Raw genomic sequence first — 21,234 nt, forward strand, 5'->3', positions numbered from 1 at the left:
CAGGTATCCCGATTGTGTAGTGCAGTGCTAGACACCCTTCAGGCTCTCCATAAATATTTTGTTTTTTTAATCATTCCATAGATAAGATCAGTCAGTCTTATTGAGTGCTTACTTTGTGCAGAGCACTGTACTAAGCACTTGGAAGAGTACAATGTAAGTTGGTAGACCCTCCCCACAACACGTTTACAGCCGAGTGGGATGACCTGGTATAAAATAATAATAATAATAATAATAATGATGGCATTTATTAAGCGCTTACTATGTGTGCAGAGCACTGTTCTAAGCGCTGGGGATGTTACAAGGTGATCAGGTTGTCCCACGGGGGGCTCACAGTCTCAATCCCCATTTTACAGATGAGGTAACTGAGGCACAGAGAAGTTAAGTGACTTGCCCAAAGTCACACAGCTGACAGTTGGCAGAGCCGGGGTTTGAACCCATGACATCTGACTCCAAAGCCCGTGCTCTTCTCCACTGAGCCACACTGCTTCTCTAGCCACGCTGCTTCTCAAGCCTGAAGAGTTTCTAAAGTGATAGTTGTAGTTTCCCCATCAAATCAGTGTGGCTTAGTGGAAAGATCCTGGGCTTGGGAGTCAGAGGTCATGGGTTCTAATCCCGGCTCTGCCACTTGTCTGCTGTGTGACCTGGGACAAGTCACTTCACTTCTCTGTGCCTCGGTTCCCTCATCTGTAAAATGGGGATTAAGACCGTGAGCCCCATGTGGGACAACCTGATTACCTTGTATCTCCCCCAGCGATCAGAACAGTGCTTGGCACCTAGTGAGCGCTTAACAAATACCATTATTATTATTATTAAATCATTTTCTGTCATGGATATTTCTTTCTTCATTTATCAGTGAGCCTGGGTATTTACTGGAAATGGATCCTTTGCCATGGAGTTTAATTTTCAGTGGATAAGAGAGTAACTCAGACCTGGGAAAATAACTCAGAAGTGGGAAAATACCCACTTCTACCTGGTGAGTGGGAAGAGACATACAGTGACTCTTCAAAAACCAAACCATGGCTTCCAGAGAAAGCGTGTTTTGTCGTTTGTGCCTCCAAGATGGTGCTTCTGGCCTGCGTTTGCCATAATTAGGTGAAAAGAGAGTAAAGTAAACTCAAAACACTGTCATTTTCAGGTGGCTTAACAGAAGGGAGGAGGATGCACTTGCTCCAGGGGGAGATGAACTACATTGTTGGATCCCAGCGCTTAGAACAGTGCTTGGCACATAGTAAGTGCTTAACAAACGCCATCATTATTATTATTACATTGAGATGCAGTATGGCCTAGTGGCAAGACCACAGGCTTGGGAGTCAGAGGATAATAATAATAATAATAATAATAATGGCATTTGTTTAGCGCTTACTATGTGCAGAGCACTGTTCTAAGCGCTGGGGGGATACAAGGTGATCAAGTTGTCCCATGTGGGGCTCACAGTCTTATTCCCCATTTTACAGACGAGGGAACTGAGGCTCAGAGAAGTTAAGTGACTTGCCCAAGGTCACACAGCAGACGTGGTGGAGTCGGAATTCGAACCCATGACCTCTGACTCCAAAGCCCGGGCCCTTTCCACTGAGCCACGCTGCTTCTGGGTTCTAATCCTGGCTTCGCCCCTTGTCTGCTGTGTGATTTTGAGCAATTCACTTAACTTATCTGTGCCTCAGTTACCTCATCTGTAAAATAGGGATTAAGACTGTGAGCCCCATGTGGGACAACCTGATTACCTGGCACTTATCCTAGTGCTCAGAACAGCGCTTAGCATATAGTAAGCGCTTAACAAATATCATAATTATTATTGCTGCTCCCATGAGCACACCTCAGCTGGTCACTCATGTTATTTGTTGCTCAGACCTCTGAAGGCAACTTTGAGTAACAGCTAGGGTTAGCTGATTTGGGTAGGGACCGTCTCTATATGTTGCCAACTTGTACTTCCCAAGCGCTTAGTACAGTGCTCTGCACACAGTAAGCACTCAATAAATACGATTGAATGAATGAGTGAATGAATGAATTTGCATCTATCTCCCCTGGCTGAGGCACAGTCTTAAGGGATTGGATAAAGTCACTGCAAGGCTAGTAGTAATTGTTTTCGGGGCTTAAAAAGGGAAAATAAAAGGCTTATCTTTCACAAAATGGAAAAAAAAAAAAAACCCTACAATCCGGACCGCTACAAATTTGTCAGATAACTTCTACATGGGGAAAAAACAATGGAAAATGTTATCAAAATATCACTTTGCAGGCATGTAGAAAATCAGAGTCCTGTGTCACAACATTGTGATGGAAAAATACCCCTCATGCCAGACTGACAAGATTGACAAATAAAGGGAAAATGATAATCATTAGATATCAAGTAGCCTGAAATAATGATTCTGGTATTTCTTAAATACTTGCTGTGGGCCAAGACACAATACTAAGCTTCTCCTCCCTAACTTTCCCATCCTAGTGGATATCACTGTGCTTCTTGCCTCTGAAGCCCATGACTTCTGCATTATCCCTGATTTCCCTCTCTCTCCCTCACCTTTCATATTCAGTCTGTTGTTAATTCCTATCGTTTTTCCTCCACAACGTTTCCCAGAAGAACCGCCACCACTCCAATTCTCCTGGTTGCCTTTGACACTGTCAGTCACCCCCCTTCTTCTGCAAACACTATTTGGACTTGGTTTTTCTGATCGATCAATCGTGTTTATGGAATGCTACTGTGTGCAGAGCACTGTACTAAGGGCTTGGGAGAGTGCAATATAACAGTTGGTAGACCCATTCCCTGCCCCCAATGAGCTTTCAATCTAGAGGTCTGATGCAGTGTTATCCTTCTCATCTCTCTGGATGAGCCTTCCCAGTTTTCTTCATCATCATCATCATCAATCGTATTTATTGAGTGCTTACTATGTGCAGAGCACTGTACTAAGCGCTTGGGAAGTACAAATTGGCAATATATAGAGACATATAGAGACAGTCCCTACCCAACAGTGGGCTCACAGTCTAAAAGATGGGAAAGTTGAAGGAGGGAGGGACTTGGGAGAGACAGGGCAGATTTTAGAGACAGCCCACCTGATAGTTTATATTTTCTTAATAAAGTAGGTTCTTCACTGGCTTTTTCTCTGGCTTCATTCATTCAATCGTATTTATTGAGCGCTTACTGTGTGCAGAGCATTGTACTAAGCGCTTGGGAAGTACAAGTTGGCAACATATGGAGACGATCCCTACTAAGTATGGGTAGTTGGAGCGATAGTAGTAGTCGAAGTAGTGGTAGTAATAGTAATAATAGTATTGATAGTAGTAGTAGTAAAATTAGTGTGGCATAATGGAAAGAACAGTGGCTTGGGAGTCAGGAGGACCTGGGTTCTAATCCTGGCTCTGCTACATGTCTGCTGCATGACCCTGAGCAAGTCACTTCACTACTCTGTGCCTCAGCGACCTCATCTGTAAAATGGGAATCAAGACTGTGAGCCCCATGTGGGACACGGACTATGTGCAACCTGATTAGCTTGTTTCTGCCCCAACGATTAGTACAGTATCTGGCACAGAGTCAGTGCTTAACAAATGCCACTAAAAAATAGTAACATTAATAATAATGATGGCATTTATTAAGCACTTATTATGTGCAAAGCACTGTTCTAAGCGCTGGGGAGGTTACAAGGTGATCAGGTTGTTCCACCGGGAGCTCACAGTCTTAATCTCCATTATACAGATGAGGTAACTGAGGCCAGAGAAGTGAAGTGACTTGCCCAAAGTCAAACAGCTGACAAATGGCAGAGTAGGGATTTGAACCCAGGATCTCAGAATCCAAAGCCCGGGCTCTTTCCACTGAACCACACTGCTTCTCGAGTAGTAATAGTAGTACTGTAAATTGGGGATTCAGTAACTGTTCTCTCACCTATTTAAGACTGCAAGCCCCATGCGGGATAGGGACTGTGTCTGACCTAATTGACTTGGACCTACCTCAGCACTTAGAACAGTATTTGTCACATAGTAAGCACTCAACAAGTACCATAAAATGACACAAGTAGTTGTAGTAGCATTTATCAAGCGACCGTTTGGTGGGGTGCACTAGAATAGCTGCTTTGGACTACAGAATAGTGATGTGACAGGTTCTCTGCCCACAAGAAGCCTGTCGGTTCAGTTTTTCACCCCTTTCTCCTCAATCTACATCCACTCCCTTCCACCGTTTCACCTACCACCTCTTTACAGATGTCTTCCAAATCTACTTCACTAGTCCCAACCTCTCTCCTCCTCTGAATAATAATAATAGTATTTCAGTACTTGCTATGTGCCAAGCGCTGTACTAAGCACTGGGGCACATACAAAATAATCAGTTGGACACAGTCCTTGTCCCACATGGGGTTCTCAGTCTAAGGTGGAAGAGCTCACAGGATATTTCTGCATACAAGATTTCAAGCTCAGCATGCCCAAAACCGAACTCCTCATCTTCTTTCTTAACTTCTCTCCTCCACCTAACATTCCCATCTCAGTTGACAACAGCACTATTCTCTTCCTATCTAAATGTCATAAACATGGTATTATCCTAGACTCTTCCCTCAATTTCAAGCCCCAGGTTCAGTCTGTCATTAAATACCGTTATTCCTCCACAACAGTTCCAGAATGCACCCAATCCTCCCCATCGAAACAGCCACCATGCTGGTCCAGGAACTACATTACTGCATCAGTCTATCCTCTCTCCTGTCCATTCTTCACTCTGCTGCCCATACCGTTTTCTTAAACCTTGGTTTGCACATGTCCCCCACTCCACAAAAGCCTCCATTCTTTTCCACATCAGGCAGAAACTCCTGATCACTAGCTTTAGAAACCCAATCAATTATCTCCCTCTTTCTTATAATAATAATAATAATAATAATGGCATTTGTTAAGCGCTTACTATGTGCAAAGCACTCTTATCTCTTCTCCCACTATAACTCCGCTGTCATGCTTAGAGAAGCAGCATGGCTCAGTGGAAAGAGCCTGGGCTTTGGAGTCAGAGGTCATGGGTTCAAATGCCGGCTCCGCCACTTGTCAGCTGTGTGACTCTGGGCAAGTCACTTAACTTCTCTGGGACTCAGTTCCCTCATCTGTAAAATGGGGATTAATCAATCAATGGTATTTATTGAGTGCTTAAGGTGTGCAGAGCACTGTACTAAGCGCTTGGGAAGTACAAGTTGGCCACATATAGAGACGGTCCCTACCCAACAGTGGGCTCACAGTCTAGAGGACTAAGACTGTGAGCCCCACATGGGACAACCTGATCACCTTGTAACCTCCCCAGCGCTTAGAACAGTGCTTTGCACGTAGTAAGCGCTTAATAAATGCCATTATTATTATTATTATTATGTTTCTTTCCTCTTAAAGCAACCTACTCTCTATGCCTGGTTCTCATCTCTCCCTTAGCCAAATTCTTGCTTACACCCTCCTGTCTGGAACTCCCCCCTCCTCTTTTCATAACTGATAGACCACTGCTCTCCCCATCTTCAAAGTCCTTCTGAAATTTCATCTCCTCCGGTAGGCCTTTGCTGATTAAGTCCTCAGTTCCCCACCCTACTTCTCTCACACTACGACTTCAGCACTTCTGTGACGCCTAAAGCAATTAGGTACTCCTGCTGCACCCTAGGACTTATGTGCATGTCTTTATGCACTTATCACTTCCTCATATCTGTAATTTATTTTAGTATCAGTCTCCCTTGCTAATAATAATAATAATGGTATTTGTCAAGCGCTTACTATGTGCCAGGCACTGTATTAAGCTCTGGGGTGGATACAAGCAAACCGAGTGGGATTGCTAGATTGTAAACTCCTTGAGGATAGGAATCATGTGTACTACTTCTTTTGTCCAAGGTCGTACATCAGACAAGTGGTGGAGCTGGGTTTAGGGCCCATGGTCTTTCCACTAGTGATGCTGCTTCTTCTCATTCTGTACATGTCTCTCCATTCAAAAACTTTCAGTGGTTCTCCATTTGTCTCCGCATCAGACAGAAACTCCTAACCATTGAATTTAAGGCATTCCATTAACACTTTCTCTCTAGCCTATCCACTTCTACTACACTCTAGCTCACACTCTCCATTCTCTCAAGCTCAGCTTCATGCTGTGCCTCATTTTCAACTCTCGCATCTCTGACTCTTGGCTTACACGCTCCTTGCTTTCTGAAACTCCTTTCCTTTACAGATAGGCAGACTTCAGCATTTCCCATCTTCAACACCCTTCTGAAATTCCACCACCCTGAGGAGGTTTTTCCTAATTAATTTTTCTTCTCCCCAGGTCACGTCCTTCAAATATCACTTCAGCACTTTTGTGTTCACCATCTCCCATACGTCTTCTATTTTACTCTCCCAAATGCTTAAGAAAGTGCCCTGCAAACTTTAGTCCCTCTATAAGTATTACTGATAGTTTTACAAACTAATCACGTCAGATACAGTTCCACATGGAGCTCACAATCTATAAGTAAGGAACCACAGGTATCTTATTCCCATTTAAACGTTGAGAAAACTGAGCCCTAGAGAGGTTAAGTGACTTGCCCAAGTTCACACAGCAGACCAGTGACACAGCGTGGGCTAGAACCAGGGTCTCCTGACTCCTGACACCCCTTTCTATTAGACCACTCTGCCTGTAAATGACTCTTCACAACATGGGAAAGTTTATGTTGTGCAGGAAAGTAAACACTAACCATAATAATAATAATAATAATAATAATAATAATAATAATAATAATGGTATTTGTTAAGTGCTTACTGTGTGCCAGGCACTGTACTAAGCGCTGGGGTAGATACAAGCAAATCGGGTTGGACATCGTCTCTGTCCCATGTGGGGCTCACAGTCTCAATCCCCATTTTACAGATGAGGGAACTGAGGCATCTAGAAGTTAAGTGACTTGCCCAAAGTCACACAGCAGACAAGTGGTGGAGCCAGGATTAGAGCCCATGTCCTTCTGACTCTCAATGCCCAAGGCCTAAACAAAATAAGGGCAGTGGCTGTATAAGTGGTTTAATACATTCTGCCACACCTTTCTTTGACTTCTTTTTTTGGAGGGAGCTGGAAGGGGAGGGAAGATTTTGATAGCAATTTGTGTTTTTGGGGCGACTCAGAGGTTGTTTGCTTTAGACCTGTGCTAAAGGTGTCCAGAGTGCCAGGCACAATGAGCAGCAGGCTTGGGAGCTCCTTGAATACTAGGATTTGGAGGAAGTAGCTTAAGTAAGCATGGAAAAGGACCAGTGCATATTTTGTGAACTGAAAATAAGTTTCTCAGGCCTTCTGGGTTTTGAAAACTATTTGCCAAGCTGGACTCGATGGTTGCACAAACAGTTGGAGGATCAAACCGTCTGGGTGAGCAGATCAAGTGAGTTTTACAAGGGTTGGTCCTGGGCCTAGAACATTGGAAATTTTCATTAATGTCTGGATAAGAGACCAGTTTTATTAATACCAAGCTAGGTAGGGTGGATAGCAACCTTGAAGAACTCTAATAATAATAACGATAGGTATGATGTGTGCCAATCATTGTATAACTTGCCGGCATACATATGATACAGTCAGATCAAAAGCAGTTCCTCTCCATGTGGGGCTAAAGGTCTGAGAGGGAGAAAAAACAGGTACCGAATTTCCATTTTACAGATGAGGAAATTGAGGCACAGAGAAGTTAATTGATGCGCCCAAGTTCCCACGGCAGGCAAGTGGCAGAGCTGAAGCAGCGTGGCTCAGTGGAAAAAGCACAGGCTTTGGAGTCAGAGGTCATGGGTTCAAATCCCGGCTCCGCCAATTAGCTGTGTGACTTTGGGCAAGTCACTTAACTTCTCTGGGCCTCAGTTCCCTCATCTGTAAAATGGGGATGAAGACTGTGAACCCCCCGTGGGACAACCTGATCATCTTGTAACTTCCCCAGTGCTTAGAACAGTGCTTTGCACATAGTAAGTGCTTAATAAATGCCATTATTATTATTATTATAAGTCCTCTGACTCCCAAGCCCAAGTCCTTTCCTATACGCCACACTAGGTGCACAAATCCAAAATGAGTGCGTTAGGAGATAATAATAATAATAACTGTGGTATTTAGTAAGTGCTTACTATGAGAAGCAGTGTGGCTCAGTGGAAAGAGCCCGGGCTTTGGAGTCAGAGGTCATGGGTTCAAATCCCGGCTCCGCCAATTGTCAGCTGTGTGACTTTGGGCAAGTCACTTAACTTCTCTGGGCCTCAGGTACCTCATCCGGAAAATGGGGATTAAGACTGTGAGCCTGATTATGTTGTAACCTCCCCAGCTCTTAGAACAGTGCTTTGCACATAGTAAGTACTTAATTAATGCCGTAATTATTATTATTATGTGCCAAGCACTTTTTTAAGCGCTGGGGTAGATACAAGATAATCCCTGTGTCCCACGAGGCTCACAGTCGAAGAGGGAGAAAGCACCGCTATTGAATCCCCAGATGAGGAAACTGGGGCCTAGAGAAATTAAGTGACTTGCCCAAGGACACACAGCAGGCAAGCAGGAAAGTCAGGATTAAAACCCAAGCCCGGGATCTTTCCACGAGGCCAAGCTGCTCCTCTTTCTTCCTCACATTTCTATGACTGTTTGAACACAAGAGGGGGCTCCGAGAGCAAATAATGTAATAAATGAAATTATTTTTTAAGTTGGAGCATCCCTGGTGTCTTGGCAAGCTCTGTAATAAAAGAATATTGGCTTATTTTTATCGCTATAGTTAAGAAATTCATCTTGCTCCAGGGGGAGATGGACTACATTGCTGGATCCCAGCGCTTAGAAGAGTGCTTGGCGCCTAGTAAGCGCTTAACAAATGCCATTATTATTATTATTACATTGAGACGCAGTCAGGCCTAGTGGCAAGACCACAGGCTTGGGAGTCAGAGGATGTGGGTTCTAATCCTGGCTTCTCCCCCTTGTCTGCTGGGTGATTTTGAGCAATCCACTTAATTTATCTGTGAATCAGTTACCTCACCTGTAAAATGATCAATAAAATAAAAATAAAATGAAATGAAATAAAATGATCAATCTGTAAAATTGATCAATCAATCAATCAAATCATATTTACTGAGCGCTTACTGTGTGCAGAGCACTGTACTATGCGCTTGGGAAGTACAAGTTGGCAACATATAGAGACAGTCCCTACCCAACAGTGGGCTCACAGTCTAAAATGGAGAGACAGAGAACAAAACCAAACATACTAACAAAATAAAATAAATAGAATAGATATGTACAAGTAAAATAAATTATAAAAAGAGTAATAAATATTACTCTAAGACTGTGAGCCCCATGTAGGACAGCCTGATTACCTTGTATCCCCCCCCCCCCAGCACTTAGAACAGTGCTTGGCACATAGTAAGCACCTAACAAATGCCATCATTTTTATTATTTATCTACTTTTCTGTCATTTTTATCTTAAATGGAGCTGTGTGGAAAACCCCCAAATTTTGGAAAAACAAAATGGACTAGTTGTTCAAAGAGAGGTCGGGGGGTTCTAATCCCAGCTGTGCCACTTGTCAGCTGTGTGACTTTGAGCAAGTCACCTAACTTCTCTGTGCCTCAGTTACCTCATCTGTTAAAATGAGGATTAAGACTGGGAGCCCCACTTGGGACAACCTGATAAACTTGTATCTCCTCCAGTGCTTAGAACAGTGCTTGGCACAGAGTAAGCACTTAAGAAATACCATTATACATATATATAAAGGTCGTATATATCTATATATATATACCATTATATATATATAATCATATTATATACTCATATAGACAATTATACATGCATAATATAATATAATAATATCATATCATTATATATTACTAATGTAATATATAATAATAATGTAATATTTACAGTAATAATAATAGTGTAATAATTATGTAATATTATAATATTATATTAATATATTATGCATTATTAGTATAATATTAATTATATTAATATAATATCATTATTTATATATTATATATTACATATAGTATATATGTGTTTTATTATATATATATATTACATATCACATATAAACAATATACATTATATTATTTACATATAATATTATATATGAAATATAAAATATTAACATTATATAAAATATTAATATAATATTATAATATAAGACATAATATATACTATATAATTATATTATATGTAATTATATATAGTATATAATTATATGTATATATAAATAAATATATAAATATATATATTTATATATATATAGTATATATAAAGGTCATACTTTGTAGGCTGCTGGGTTACTTACCCTGGAGCCAGTCCAGCCTAACAGAGCATAAGCGTATTGCTGTATTGGGCACATGACCAGATCCACACGGATTGCCTTCCAGTTTTTTGCTTCATGGGTCTTGGATTCTGGAGGAGGTTTAGATCTGTTGCTGTCCACTTTTTGATGATGCAATTTTAAAATGAGAAAGCATTTCTGAAAGTGATCCATAGCATCAACTTTTCTACTTGGTAATTTGGTTTTTTCAAATGTTGACTCTACAAGGTCATAGTATAAGAGTAGTTCCTGGAAAGGAATCATGCGCAGAATTAAATATAAAATAGTAATGTGCCCGTTTACAAAGGAACTTTTTATGCAAATAGCCCTCAGAATCTCCTTAAGAGGATAGTAGGGAGCTGAGAAGAAAGGGAGACAACAGACAGTTGTTATTATTCTAATTCACATGATGAAACAAAAACTAAATGACAAGGTCAAGAATTCATCTCACAACTTACGAGTTTAATTTGAGGCCTTTTTTTGCTAGGCCACACGGCCTCTTCTCAAAACTTTCTTATTTCTAGATAGTTAAAATCAATATTAGAAGCAACAATCATAGTTACATGCAACTGAACCCTACAGGGATTTACACATGGGTGCAATCTCACTGTCAGTAGCATCATCTTCAACCAAAATATAAATAAAGCCAAAGGGCAGTGCTACATCATTCATTCATTCATTAAATCACATTTATTGAACACTTACTGTGTGCAGAGCACTGTACTAAGCACTTGGGAAGTACATATGGGCAACATATAGAGATGGTCCCTACCCAACAACGGGCTCACAGTCTTGAAGGGGAAGACGGACAAAAAAAACCCAAAACAAGTATACAGGTGTCACTACCAACAGAATAAATAGAATTATAGCTATATACACACCATTAGTAAAATAAATAGAGTAATAAATATGTACAAATATACACTAGTGCTTTGTGGATGGTACGGTACATCACGTACCGGATTCATAGATTTGACTGCCCCATCAGCTGAGTCTGACTCTCTCCCGGTAGAGAGGAGAGTGTGATGTTATATTCCCAAAGAGAGCAGCCCACCGCAGTCTTCTAATTACAATTCAGAATATTATATGAATTTAAAATAAAAATTTTTCATCCGAAGTATGGTGGCACTATTTTAGCTATTTAATACCTAGCATCTACTAGGTACTTGCTACTAGGTACTTGCATTAATACCTAAGCATCTACTAGGTACTTGCTTCTTACCTGTTTTTCCCATAATTTAATGACATTGGGTAAAAGTTGTTCATCTTCTCCTGATTCTGGATCGGAAATCAAGAAATCCACATCGTGTCCAATTTTCTTACCCCTGGCATTAAGAGATGTAATGGTAAACTTACATTCTTGGGAGAGTCCAGCTTTCCAATTGAAAGGAACATTTATCTCTATGCCATAATCTTAAAATCAAACTTTTTATTCTGCTGCCCAGGTCTCCTTTCTCAAATGTACCTTAGCACATTCATTCATTCATTCATTCAATCGTATTTATTGAGCGCTTACTGTGTGCAGAGCACTGTACTAAGCGCTTGGGAAGTATATGTATTCCTTCTCCTGAAAATCCTCCAGTGGTTTCCCAAATCCCTCTGCATTCAGGGAAGACTCCTTGTAAGCTCAGAGTGGGCAAGGAATGTGTCTATCAACTCTGTTAAGTGCTTAGTACAGTTCTTTGCACCCAGTAAGTGCTCAAGAAATATGATTGTACTCTCTCAAACAGTACGGTGATCTGCACACAAGTGCTAAATAAATACACCTGATTGATTGATTGATTTTACCATTGACTTCAAGGTTCTCCAGGTCAGTTTGCTTTATGTTATTTTCAGTTCTCCATATCCATTCCTATCTGGGTTGCAGGCTTCGCTCTTCCCAAACCTTATCCCCTAGCTATAGCCTGCTCTCCTTTCAGCTACCTCCAACCCCTTGTTCATTCCCCCAGCCTGGAACTCACTTCACCCCCGAATCAGTCCCCCGCCCCACCTTCAAAGCCCTTCTAAAATTCACCCTCCACCATCAGGGTTTCCCCAACTAATTATCAGTACTCCCAATTTTACCAACCTTTCATCCACTCTTATACTAAGGCATTTATTTATGACCACACATGTACATATTCCAGTGAAAATTAAATTGCATTTATTCTGATTCGACTATCTGGACATATTTTTATGTCTGTTTTCCCAATTGCAGGACAAATTCCTTAGGGACAGGGAACATGTCTTGGGCTTCTTTTGTTCTTCCCAAGCACTTAGTTCAGTGCCTTACATTTAGTAGGGGTTCAGTAAACACAAATGCAACTACTGTAAATCAGCTACCCTTGGCAACGTGTCTTGGTAAAATACCTTTGCTTTGTGGCCGAACAAAATGTCTGAGAATAGCATACTTTCTATTTAAGCAAAACAGTCAGCCATGATCTCCTTACCACCACTGTTGTACTGCTACATTTGTAGCATTTACAAATGCTACAAATTTACAAATTTACAAATGTAACATTTGTAGCCAACAAATGTTGGCTACATTTCCATACCATGGGTCCCAGCTGGAGGTAGAACTTAACGAATCAGACTAGAGAATCATGACTGGGGGCGTTGCAAGATCAAAAGGTTTGGGACCCACTCTTCTAGGTAAACTCATTGCTGGAAATGTTTAAAGCCACTTTTTTTTTTAATATGGCATTTATTAAGCGCTTACTATGGGCAAAGCACTGTTCTAAGCGCTGCACTGACGCTTACCTCCTAAAACCTCCGGTTAAGGTCACCAAAGCTTCTGGCAAGAATGCCCGAACTGCCTCTTTAACTATCAGGTAGACTGCATCTGCTTCTTCCTTTGCCACACAGCTAACAAGATCTTCATGGTAAAGGAATCCTGGAAGGCAATTCCACAAAATAGTTAAAAGGGTGGTTTTAGCTTGAGAAATATTCTCCCACTCCCTTCTGGGTCACCTTGACCTGCTCCCTTTTCTCCCCACCACTCCTCCCCACACCATGGTACTTGAGTATACATCTGTAATTTTATTTATTTATATAATAATAATAATAATAATGGCATTTATTAAGCGCTTACTATGTGCAAAGCACTGTTCTAAGCACTGGGGCGGTTACAAGGTGATCAGGTTGTCCCACAGGGGGCTCACAGTTTTAATCCCCATTTTACAGATGAGGTAACTGAGGCACAGAGAAGTTAATCAATCAATCAATCAATCAATTGTATTTATTGAGTGCTTACTGTGTGCAGAGCACTGTACTAAGCGCTTGGGAAGTACAAGTTGGCAACATATAGTGACTTGCCCAAAGTCACACAGCTGACAATTGGCGGAGCTGGGATTTGAACCCGTTCATTCATTCATTCATTCATTCAATCGTATTTATTGAGCGCTTACTGTGTGCAGAGCACTGTACTAAGCATTTGGGAAGTACAAGTCGGCAACATATAGAGATGGTCCCTACCCAACAACAGGCTCACAGTCTAGGAGCAGCATGGAGTAGTGATGATGATGATGATGATGATGATGATGATGATGGCATTTATTAAGCGCTTACTACGTGCAAAGCACTGTTCTAAGCACTGGGGAGGTTACAAGTTGATCAGGTTGTCCCACATGGGGCTCACAGTCTTAATCCCCATTTTACAGATGAGGTAACTGAGGCCCAGAGAAGTGAAGTGACTTGCCCAAAGTCCCACAGCTAAGTGGCGGAGCCGGGATTTGAACCCATGACCTCTGACTCCAAAGCCCGGGCTCTTTCCACTGAGCCACGCTTAGAGAATGAGCCTGGGAGTCAAACAGTCATGGGTTCTAATCCCGGCTCTGCCGCTTGTCTGTTGTGTGACCTTGGGCAAGTCATTTCATTTCCTCAGTGCTTCAGTTCCCTCATCTGTAAAATGGGGATTGAGACTGTGAGCCCCGTGTGGGACAGGGACTGCCTCCAACCTGATTGACTTGTACCTACCCCAGCGCTTAGAACAGTGCCAGGCACATAGTAAGCGCTTAACAAATGCCATAATTATTATTATTATTAGGTCCCCAATCCCACAACTGCTGCCGGGGCAGATCTGTTCAGCGGCTTCCTCACTCTGCTTTACCCACAGCACCTGTATATATGTTTGTACATATTTATTACTCTATTTATTTATTTATTTTACTCGTACGTATCTATTCAATTTATTTTATTTTGTTAGTATGCTTGGTTTTGTTCTCTGTCTCCCCCTTCTAGACTGTGAGCCCGCTGTTGGGTAGGGACTGTCTCTATATGTTGCCAACTTGTACATCCCAAGCGCTTAGAACAGTGCTCTGCACACAGTAAGCGCTCAATAAATACGATTGATTGATTGATTGATTGATTGGAAGTGACTCAGAGAAGCTGGTTGCCCAGCAGATGCAGAGGTGGCCAGCTCATGGAGGAAACTGGGTGTATCATTTACCTGCTTTCTGCATTTTGGTAAGCTTCAGGCTTTTGTCCGCTTTGACCTCATCCAGAGTCCGGAAGCCCTGTCGATACCATTTCTCAGATGTCTTCAATCCCACTCCGAAGATGGAAGTGAACAGCTGAAACAAAAGAACAATCATCATCATCAATCGTATTTATTGAGCGCTTACTATGCGCAGAGCACTGTACTAAGTGCTTATAAATATGCACAGACGTAAGTGTGGAGAAGTAATCTTCTAGACCGTGAGCCCACTGTTAGGTAGGGCCTGACTCTATATGTTGCCAACTTGTACTTCCCAAGCGCTTAGTACAGTGCTCTGCACACAGTAAACGCTCAATAAATACAACTGAATGAATGGTTTAACAAATGCCATAGAAAAAGTCTCTGTCCCACATGGACAGAAGGTTCCCCTCCTTCCCCTCCCCATCCCATCCCCACCTTACCTCCTTCCCCTCCCCACCGCACCTGTATATATGTTTGTGCATATTTATTACTCTATTTATTTTACTTGTACATATCTATTCTATTTATTTTATCTTGTTTAATATGTTTAGTTCTGTTGTCTGTCTCCCCCTTCTAGACTGTGAGCCCGCTGTTGGGTAGGGACTGTCTCTATATGTTGCCAACTTGTACTTACCAAGCACTTAGTACAGTGCTCTGCACACAGTAAGCGCTCAATAAATACAATTGAATGAATGAATGAATGAATATTGTCCCACGGCGGGCTCACAGTCTTCATTCCCATTTTCCAGATGAGGTCACTGAGGCCCAGAGAAGTGAAGCGACCTGCCCAAAGTCACCCAGCTGACAATTGCCGGAGCCGGGATTTGAACCCATGACCTCTGACTCCAAAGCCCGGGCTCTTTCCCCTGAGCCACGCTGCTTCTTGCTAAGCAGCGAGAATGCCAATTCTCGAACAATGCCAATTGCTGTGTACTGAATAGAAAAAAAATGTAGCATACTTTCAGGAAATTAGAACAAAATAAAAGAATGGAAAAGTTTGATTCATAGACAAATATATACATCCACACATGTACTTGCCACTGATTGGGTCACTGCTGGCCTTTACAGTCTTTTAGACTCACAGTCTTTTAGACGGTGAAAGTCACAGTCACTAAAAGTCACAGTCTTTTGGACTGCGAGCCCACTGTTGGGTAGGGACTGTCTCTAGATGTTGCCAACTTGTACTTCCCAAGCGCTTAGTACAGTGCTCTGCACACAGTAAGCGCTCAATAAATACCATTGATTGATTGCTGGCAAGACTGAATTCAATGATCAATCGCTGGTACTTAATGAGCACTTACTGCCTGCACAGAACTGCATTAAGTGCTTGGGAGAGTGCAATATTCATTCATTCATTCATCCAATCATATTTATTGAACGCTTACTGGGTGCAGAGCACTGTACTAAGTGCTTGGAAAGTACAAAACAACATACAGTAGAGTTGGTAGATGCAATATCTGACCTAAGGGAGCTTTCAGTGTCAGATGACTCTGAGCCCTGTATTTAACTGCTGGCCTAGAGCACAGATACCACATGATGAAAAAGGAATCGAAGGATTAAAGCAGCCAACTTTAATTCCACAACTTTCTATGAATGCAGAAATAATGACTTATCAAGATGTCCCATGTCCCATAGAAGCAGCGTGGCTCAGTGGAAAGAGCCCGGGCTTTGGAGTCAGAGGTCATGGGTTCAAATCCCAGCTCTGCCAATTGTCAGCTGTGTGACTTTAGGCAAGTCACTTCATTTCTCTGTGCCTCAGTTACCTCATCTGTAAAATGGGGACTGTGAGCGCCCGTGGGACAACCTGATCACCTTGTAACCTCCCCAGCGCTTAGAACAGTACTTTGCACATAGTAACCACTTAATAAATGCCATTGTTATCATTATTATTATTATGTAAGTTTTCTTTTTTTTTTGGTTACACAGTACAAATGTCATTACAGTGGTTTGACTAGTCGAAAAGCATTTTGTGGGTAGGAATTGTCTCTATTGCTGAATTGTACTTTCCAAGTGCTAAGTACAGTGCCCTGCACACAGTAAGCGCTCAATAAATATGATTGAATGAATTTATCCCTCATCCTCTAAAGCTGAGGTGCTGCTTCAAATTTATTGGGAAGTTATTCGAATCCTGGCTCTGCCACATGTCTGCTGTGTGACCTTGGGCAAGTCACTTAACTTCTCTGAGCCTCGGTTCTCTTATCTGTAAAATGGGGATGAAGACTGTAAGCCCCATGTGGGACAACCTGATCACCTTGTATCCCCCTTAGCGCTTAGAACAGTGCTTTGCACATAGTAAGCACTTAACAAATGTCATTATTATTATTATTATTACTATTATTGTTCCCTGCCACTGATTGGCTGATTTACCTTTCTGATTCCTGATGGATCAATACCGAGATTTCAGTCTAGCCAGCATTCAATCGTATTTTTTAAGTGCTTACTGTGTGCAGGGCACTGTATTAAGCACTTGGGAAAGTACAATACAGCAATAAAGAGTGACAATCCCTGCCCACAACAAGGTCACAGTCCGGGGTTGGGGGTGGGGGAGACAGGCATCAGTACAAATAAACAGACATCAATATAAATAAATAAAATTACAGATATATACATAGGTGCTGTGGGGCAGGGAGAGAGGGGAAGAGCAAAGGGAGCAAGTCGGTGTGATGCAGAAAGGAGTGGGAGATGAGGAAAAGTGGGGCTTAATCTGGGAAGGCCTCCTGGAGGCCTTAAGTAAGGCTGTGAAGTGGAGGAGAGTCATTGTCTGGTGGATTTGAGGAGGGAGGGCATTCCAATCAATCAATCAATCAATCAATCAATCAATCATATTTATTGAGCGCTTATTGTGTGCAGAGCACTGTACTAAGTGCTTGGGAAGTACAAGTTGGCAACATATAGAGACAGTCCCTACCCAATAGTGGGCTCGGGTAAGATGTGGGACAGGAATCGGTGGTGAGAGATGAGATCGAGGCACAGTGAGAAGATTAGCTCTCTTCCTCCCTTCAAAGCCCTATTGAGAGCTCCCCTCCTCCAGAAGGCCTTCCCAGACTGAGCCCCCCTTTTCCTCTGCTCCTCCTCCCCTCCCCATCACCTCCACTCCCTCCTTCTGCCCTACCCCTTTCCCCTCCCCATAGCAGTTGTGTATATTTGTACATATTATTCTATTTATTTTATTAATGATGTACATACATCTATAATTCTATTTATCTATTTCGATGCTGTTGATGCCTGTCTACTTGTTTTGTTTAGTTGTCTTTCTCCCCCTTCTAGACTGTGAGCCCGTTCTTGGGAAGGGATTGTCTCTATCTGTTGCCAAATTGTACTTTCCAAGCGCTTAGTACAGTGCTCTGCACACAGTAAGCGCTCAGTAAACACGATTGAATGAATGAATGAATTAGCACCAGAGGAGTGGAATGTGCGGGCTGGGTTACAGAAGGAGAGAAGGGAGGTGAGGTAGGAGGGGGCGAGGTGATAGAGTGCTTTAAAGCCAATGGTGGGGAGATTTTGTTTGATACGGAGGTGGAGAGACGACCACTGGAGATTTTTGAGGAAGGAGGTGACATGCCTTGAATATTTCTTTAGAAAGATGATCCAGGCAGCAGAGTGAAGTATGGACTGGGGCAGGGAGAGACAGGAAGTTGGGAGGTCAGCAAGGAGGCTGATGCAGTAATCTAGGAGGGTTAGGATGAGTGATTGTATTAAAGTGGTAGCAGTTCCTCACTTCAGTCTATACTACACTCTGCTGCCCAGATTATCTTTCTACGGAAACACTCTGGGCATGTCACTCCCCTCCTCAAAAATCTCCAGAGGTTGCCTGTCAACCTATGAAACAAGCAAAAACTCCTCACCCTTGGCTTCAAAGCTCTCCATCACCTTGTCCTCTCTTACCTCACCTCCCTTCTCTCCTTCTCCAGCCCAGCCTGCACACTCTGCTCCTCTGCCGCTAACCTCCTCATTGTGCCTCGTTCTTGCCTGTCCTACCATCCACCCCTGGCCCATTTCCTACCTCTGACCTGGAATACCCTCCCTCCTCACATCTGCCAAACTAGCAAACTTCTACCCTTCAAAGCCCTGCTGAAAGCTCATCTCCTCCAGAAGGCCTTCCCAGACTGAGGCCCCTTTCCCTCTGCTCCTCCTCTTCTCCCCATTGCCCCCTCTCCCTCTGTCTGCTCTACCCCCCTCCCCACCCCACAGCACTTGTGTATATACGTACATATTTATTATTCTATTTATTTTATTAATGATGTGTACATATCTATAATTCTATTGATTTATATCGATGCTATTGATGCCTGTCTACTTGTTTGGTTGTCTGCCTTCCCCCTTCTAAACTGTGAGCCCATTGTTGGGTCGGGATTGTCTCCATTTGCCGAATTGTACTTTCCAAGCGCTTAGTACAGTGATCTGCACACAGTAAGCGCTCAATAAATATGATTGAATTAATGAATGGATGGAGAGGAAAAGGTAGATTTGATAGATTTTGTGAAGGTGGGACCAACAGATTTGGTGATGGATTGAATATGTGGATTGAATGAGAAAGAGTCAAGGATAATGGGCCTGTGAGACAGGAAGAATGGTGATGCCATTTACAGTGATGGGAAAGGACAGTGTTTGGGTGGGAAGATAAAGAGCTCTGTTTTGGACATGTTAAGTCTGAGGTGATGGGAGGACATCCAACAAGAGATATCTTGAAGGCAGGAGGAGATGCAAGCCTGGACAGAGGGAGAGAGATCAGGGGAGGAGATGTAGATTTGGGTATCATCTGCATAGAGGTGGTAATTAAAGCCGTGGGAGTGAATGAGTTCTCCAAGGAAATGATTGTAGATGAAGAATAGAAGGGGACTGAGAACTGAACTTCGAGGGAACTCCAGAGTTAGGGGTGGCAGAGAAGAGGAGGAGCCCACAAAGGAAACTGAGAATGAACGGCCAGAAAGACAAGAGGCGAACCAGGAGAGGACAGAGTCAGTGAAGCCAGTAGCAAAAACATCACTGGATATCTGTATGAGTAAGCATTTGAGAGAGCGAGAGAGAGAGTGTGTGTGTGTCTGAGCAAGTGTGTAGATGCAGGTTCCTGAATAAGGCAGTTGGGAGAGTTCCAAGGAGGGAAATTGGAAAGATCCAGGAAGAGGGAAGATGAAGGAGGATTGGTTGGGGGCCCAGGAAAAAAAAAGAAGGAAGAGGACCTGAGGGACAGATGGGAGGAGAGGAATGAGGGATACATAGAGGCAGGACTGTCTTTTCAATTAGTCAGTCAATCTGTGGTATTTATTTAGCACTTACTGTGTGCAAAACACTGTATTAAGAGCTTAGGAGACTACAACACAGTTAGAAGACATATTCCCTGCCCTCCAGGAGATTACGGTCTAGAGGAGAAGACAGACAAAATAAAATACAGATATGCACATAAGTGATGTGGGACTGAGGGTAGGGTGAATATTAGATTTGGGTGGGAAGATAAGGAGTTCTGATTTAGACACATTAAGTTTGAGGTGACGGGATGACATCCAAGTAGAGATGTTCTGAAGGCAGGAGAAAATGCGAGATTGCAGAGAGAGAAAGATCAGGGCTGAAGATGTAGATTTGGGAACCATCCACATAGAGGTGGTAATAATAATAATAATAATAATGGTATTTAATAAGCACTTCCTATGTGCAAAGCACTGTTCTAAGCACTGGGGAGGTTACAAGGTGATCAAGTTGTCCCATGGGGGGCTCACAGTCTTAATCCCCCATTTTACAGATGAGGTAACTGAGGCTCAGAGAACTGAAGTGACTTGTCCAAAGACACACAGCTGACAATTGGCGGAGCCGGGATTTGAACCCATGACCTCTGACTCCAAAGCCCGGGCTCTTTCCACTGAGCCATGAGTTGAAGCCATGGGAGCGAATGAGTTCTCCAAAGGAATGGGTGTAGATGGAGAATAGAAGGGGACCTGAACTGAACCTGGAGGGACCCCCACAGTTAGGGGGTTGGAGGCAGAGGGGGAGCCCTCGAAAGAGAATGAGAATGAGCAGCCAGAGAGATAGGAGGAAACCCAGGAGAGGATGGGAATGAGTCAAAGGGGGCCAGGGCAAGCAGGGGGAAGCGGACGAGGGGTGGCACTGGGACAGGAATACAGGGATGGGAGCCGGGGTGGGGAGGGATTGGATGGAGGGAGAGAGGGAAAGGTGTGGCGGGAAGCAAGGATTGGGATGGACTGACTGGATGGATGGATTGAAGGGTAATGGTGGGTCAGTGAAGTTTAAGCATTGTAGGTGAGGTAAAAGAGAGCAATACCTACTTAAGGCAGCGATACCCTAAGGAAATGGTTGAATTGTCCTTGGGTCCTTTAGAGCAAAGAGGCCAGTGTTTAGGGGAAACAGGGGCTGGGTTGGTGTGAACAGCAGGAGAGAACAGGGGCTGGGTTGGTGTGGAGGCAAGCTGCCGTTAATATGTAAAAATATATAAATCAGGGCCTCTGTCACCTGGGGGTTAGGGAGCCATAACTTGATCTGTGTTCTGCCCCGAGGAATCAGGCCCTGCTGCAGGGAAAGGGGGAAGATGAAGCTGGGCCACAGCTTTGAGATGTTTTCTGTGACACCCA

At 42.9% G+C, this 21,234-nt stretch overlaps 1 protein-coding gene across 5 annotated transcripts in view; it reads right to left on the reverse strand.

Moving 5' to 3' along the window:
* DNTT (DNA nucleotidylexotransferase) overlaps positions 1–21,234 on the reverse strand; it is a 46,337-nt gene that overhangs the window by 6,993 nt on the left and 18,110 nt on the right. For all 5 annotated transcript variants that reach the window (XM_038743713.1, XM_038743714.1, XM_038743715.1 and 2 more), the window contains 4 exons: positions 14,645–14,768; positions 12,958–13,090; positions 11,441–11,543; positions 10,204–10,467 (listed from right to left, as the gene is read on the reverse strand). In XM_038743713.1, coding sequence (XP_038599641.1) covers positions 10,204–10,467; positions 11,441–11,543; positions 12,958–13,090; positions 14,645–14,768 — 624 coding nt within the window. The remainder of the gene's footprint in view (positions 1–10,203; positions 10,468–11,440; positions 11,544–12,957; positions 13,091–14,644; positions 14,769–21,234) is intronic.

The sequence above is a fragment of the Tachyglossus aculeatus genome, chromosome 3 (genome assembly GCF_015852505.1).
Source record: "Tachyglossus aculeatus isolate mTacAcu1 chromosome 3, mTacAcu1.pri, whole genome shotgun sequence".
NCBI classification, from domain to species: Eukaryota; Metazoa; Chordata; class Mammalia; order Monotremata; family Tachyglossidae; genus Tachyglossus; species Tachyglossus aculeatus.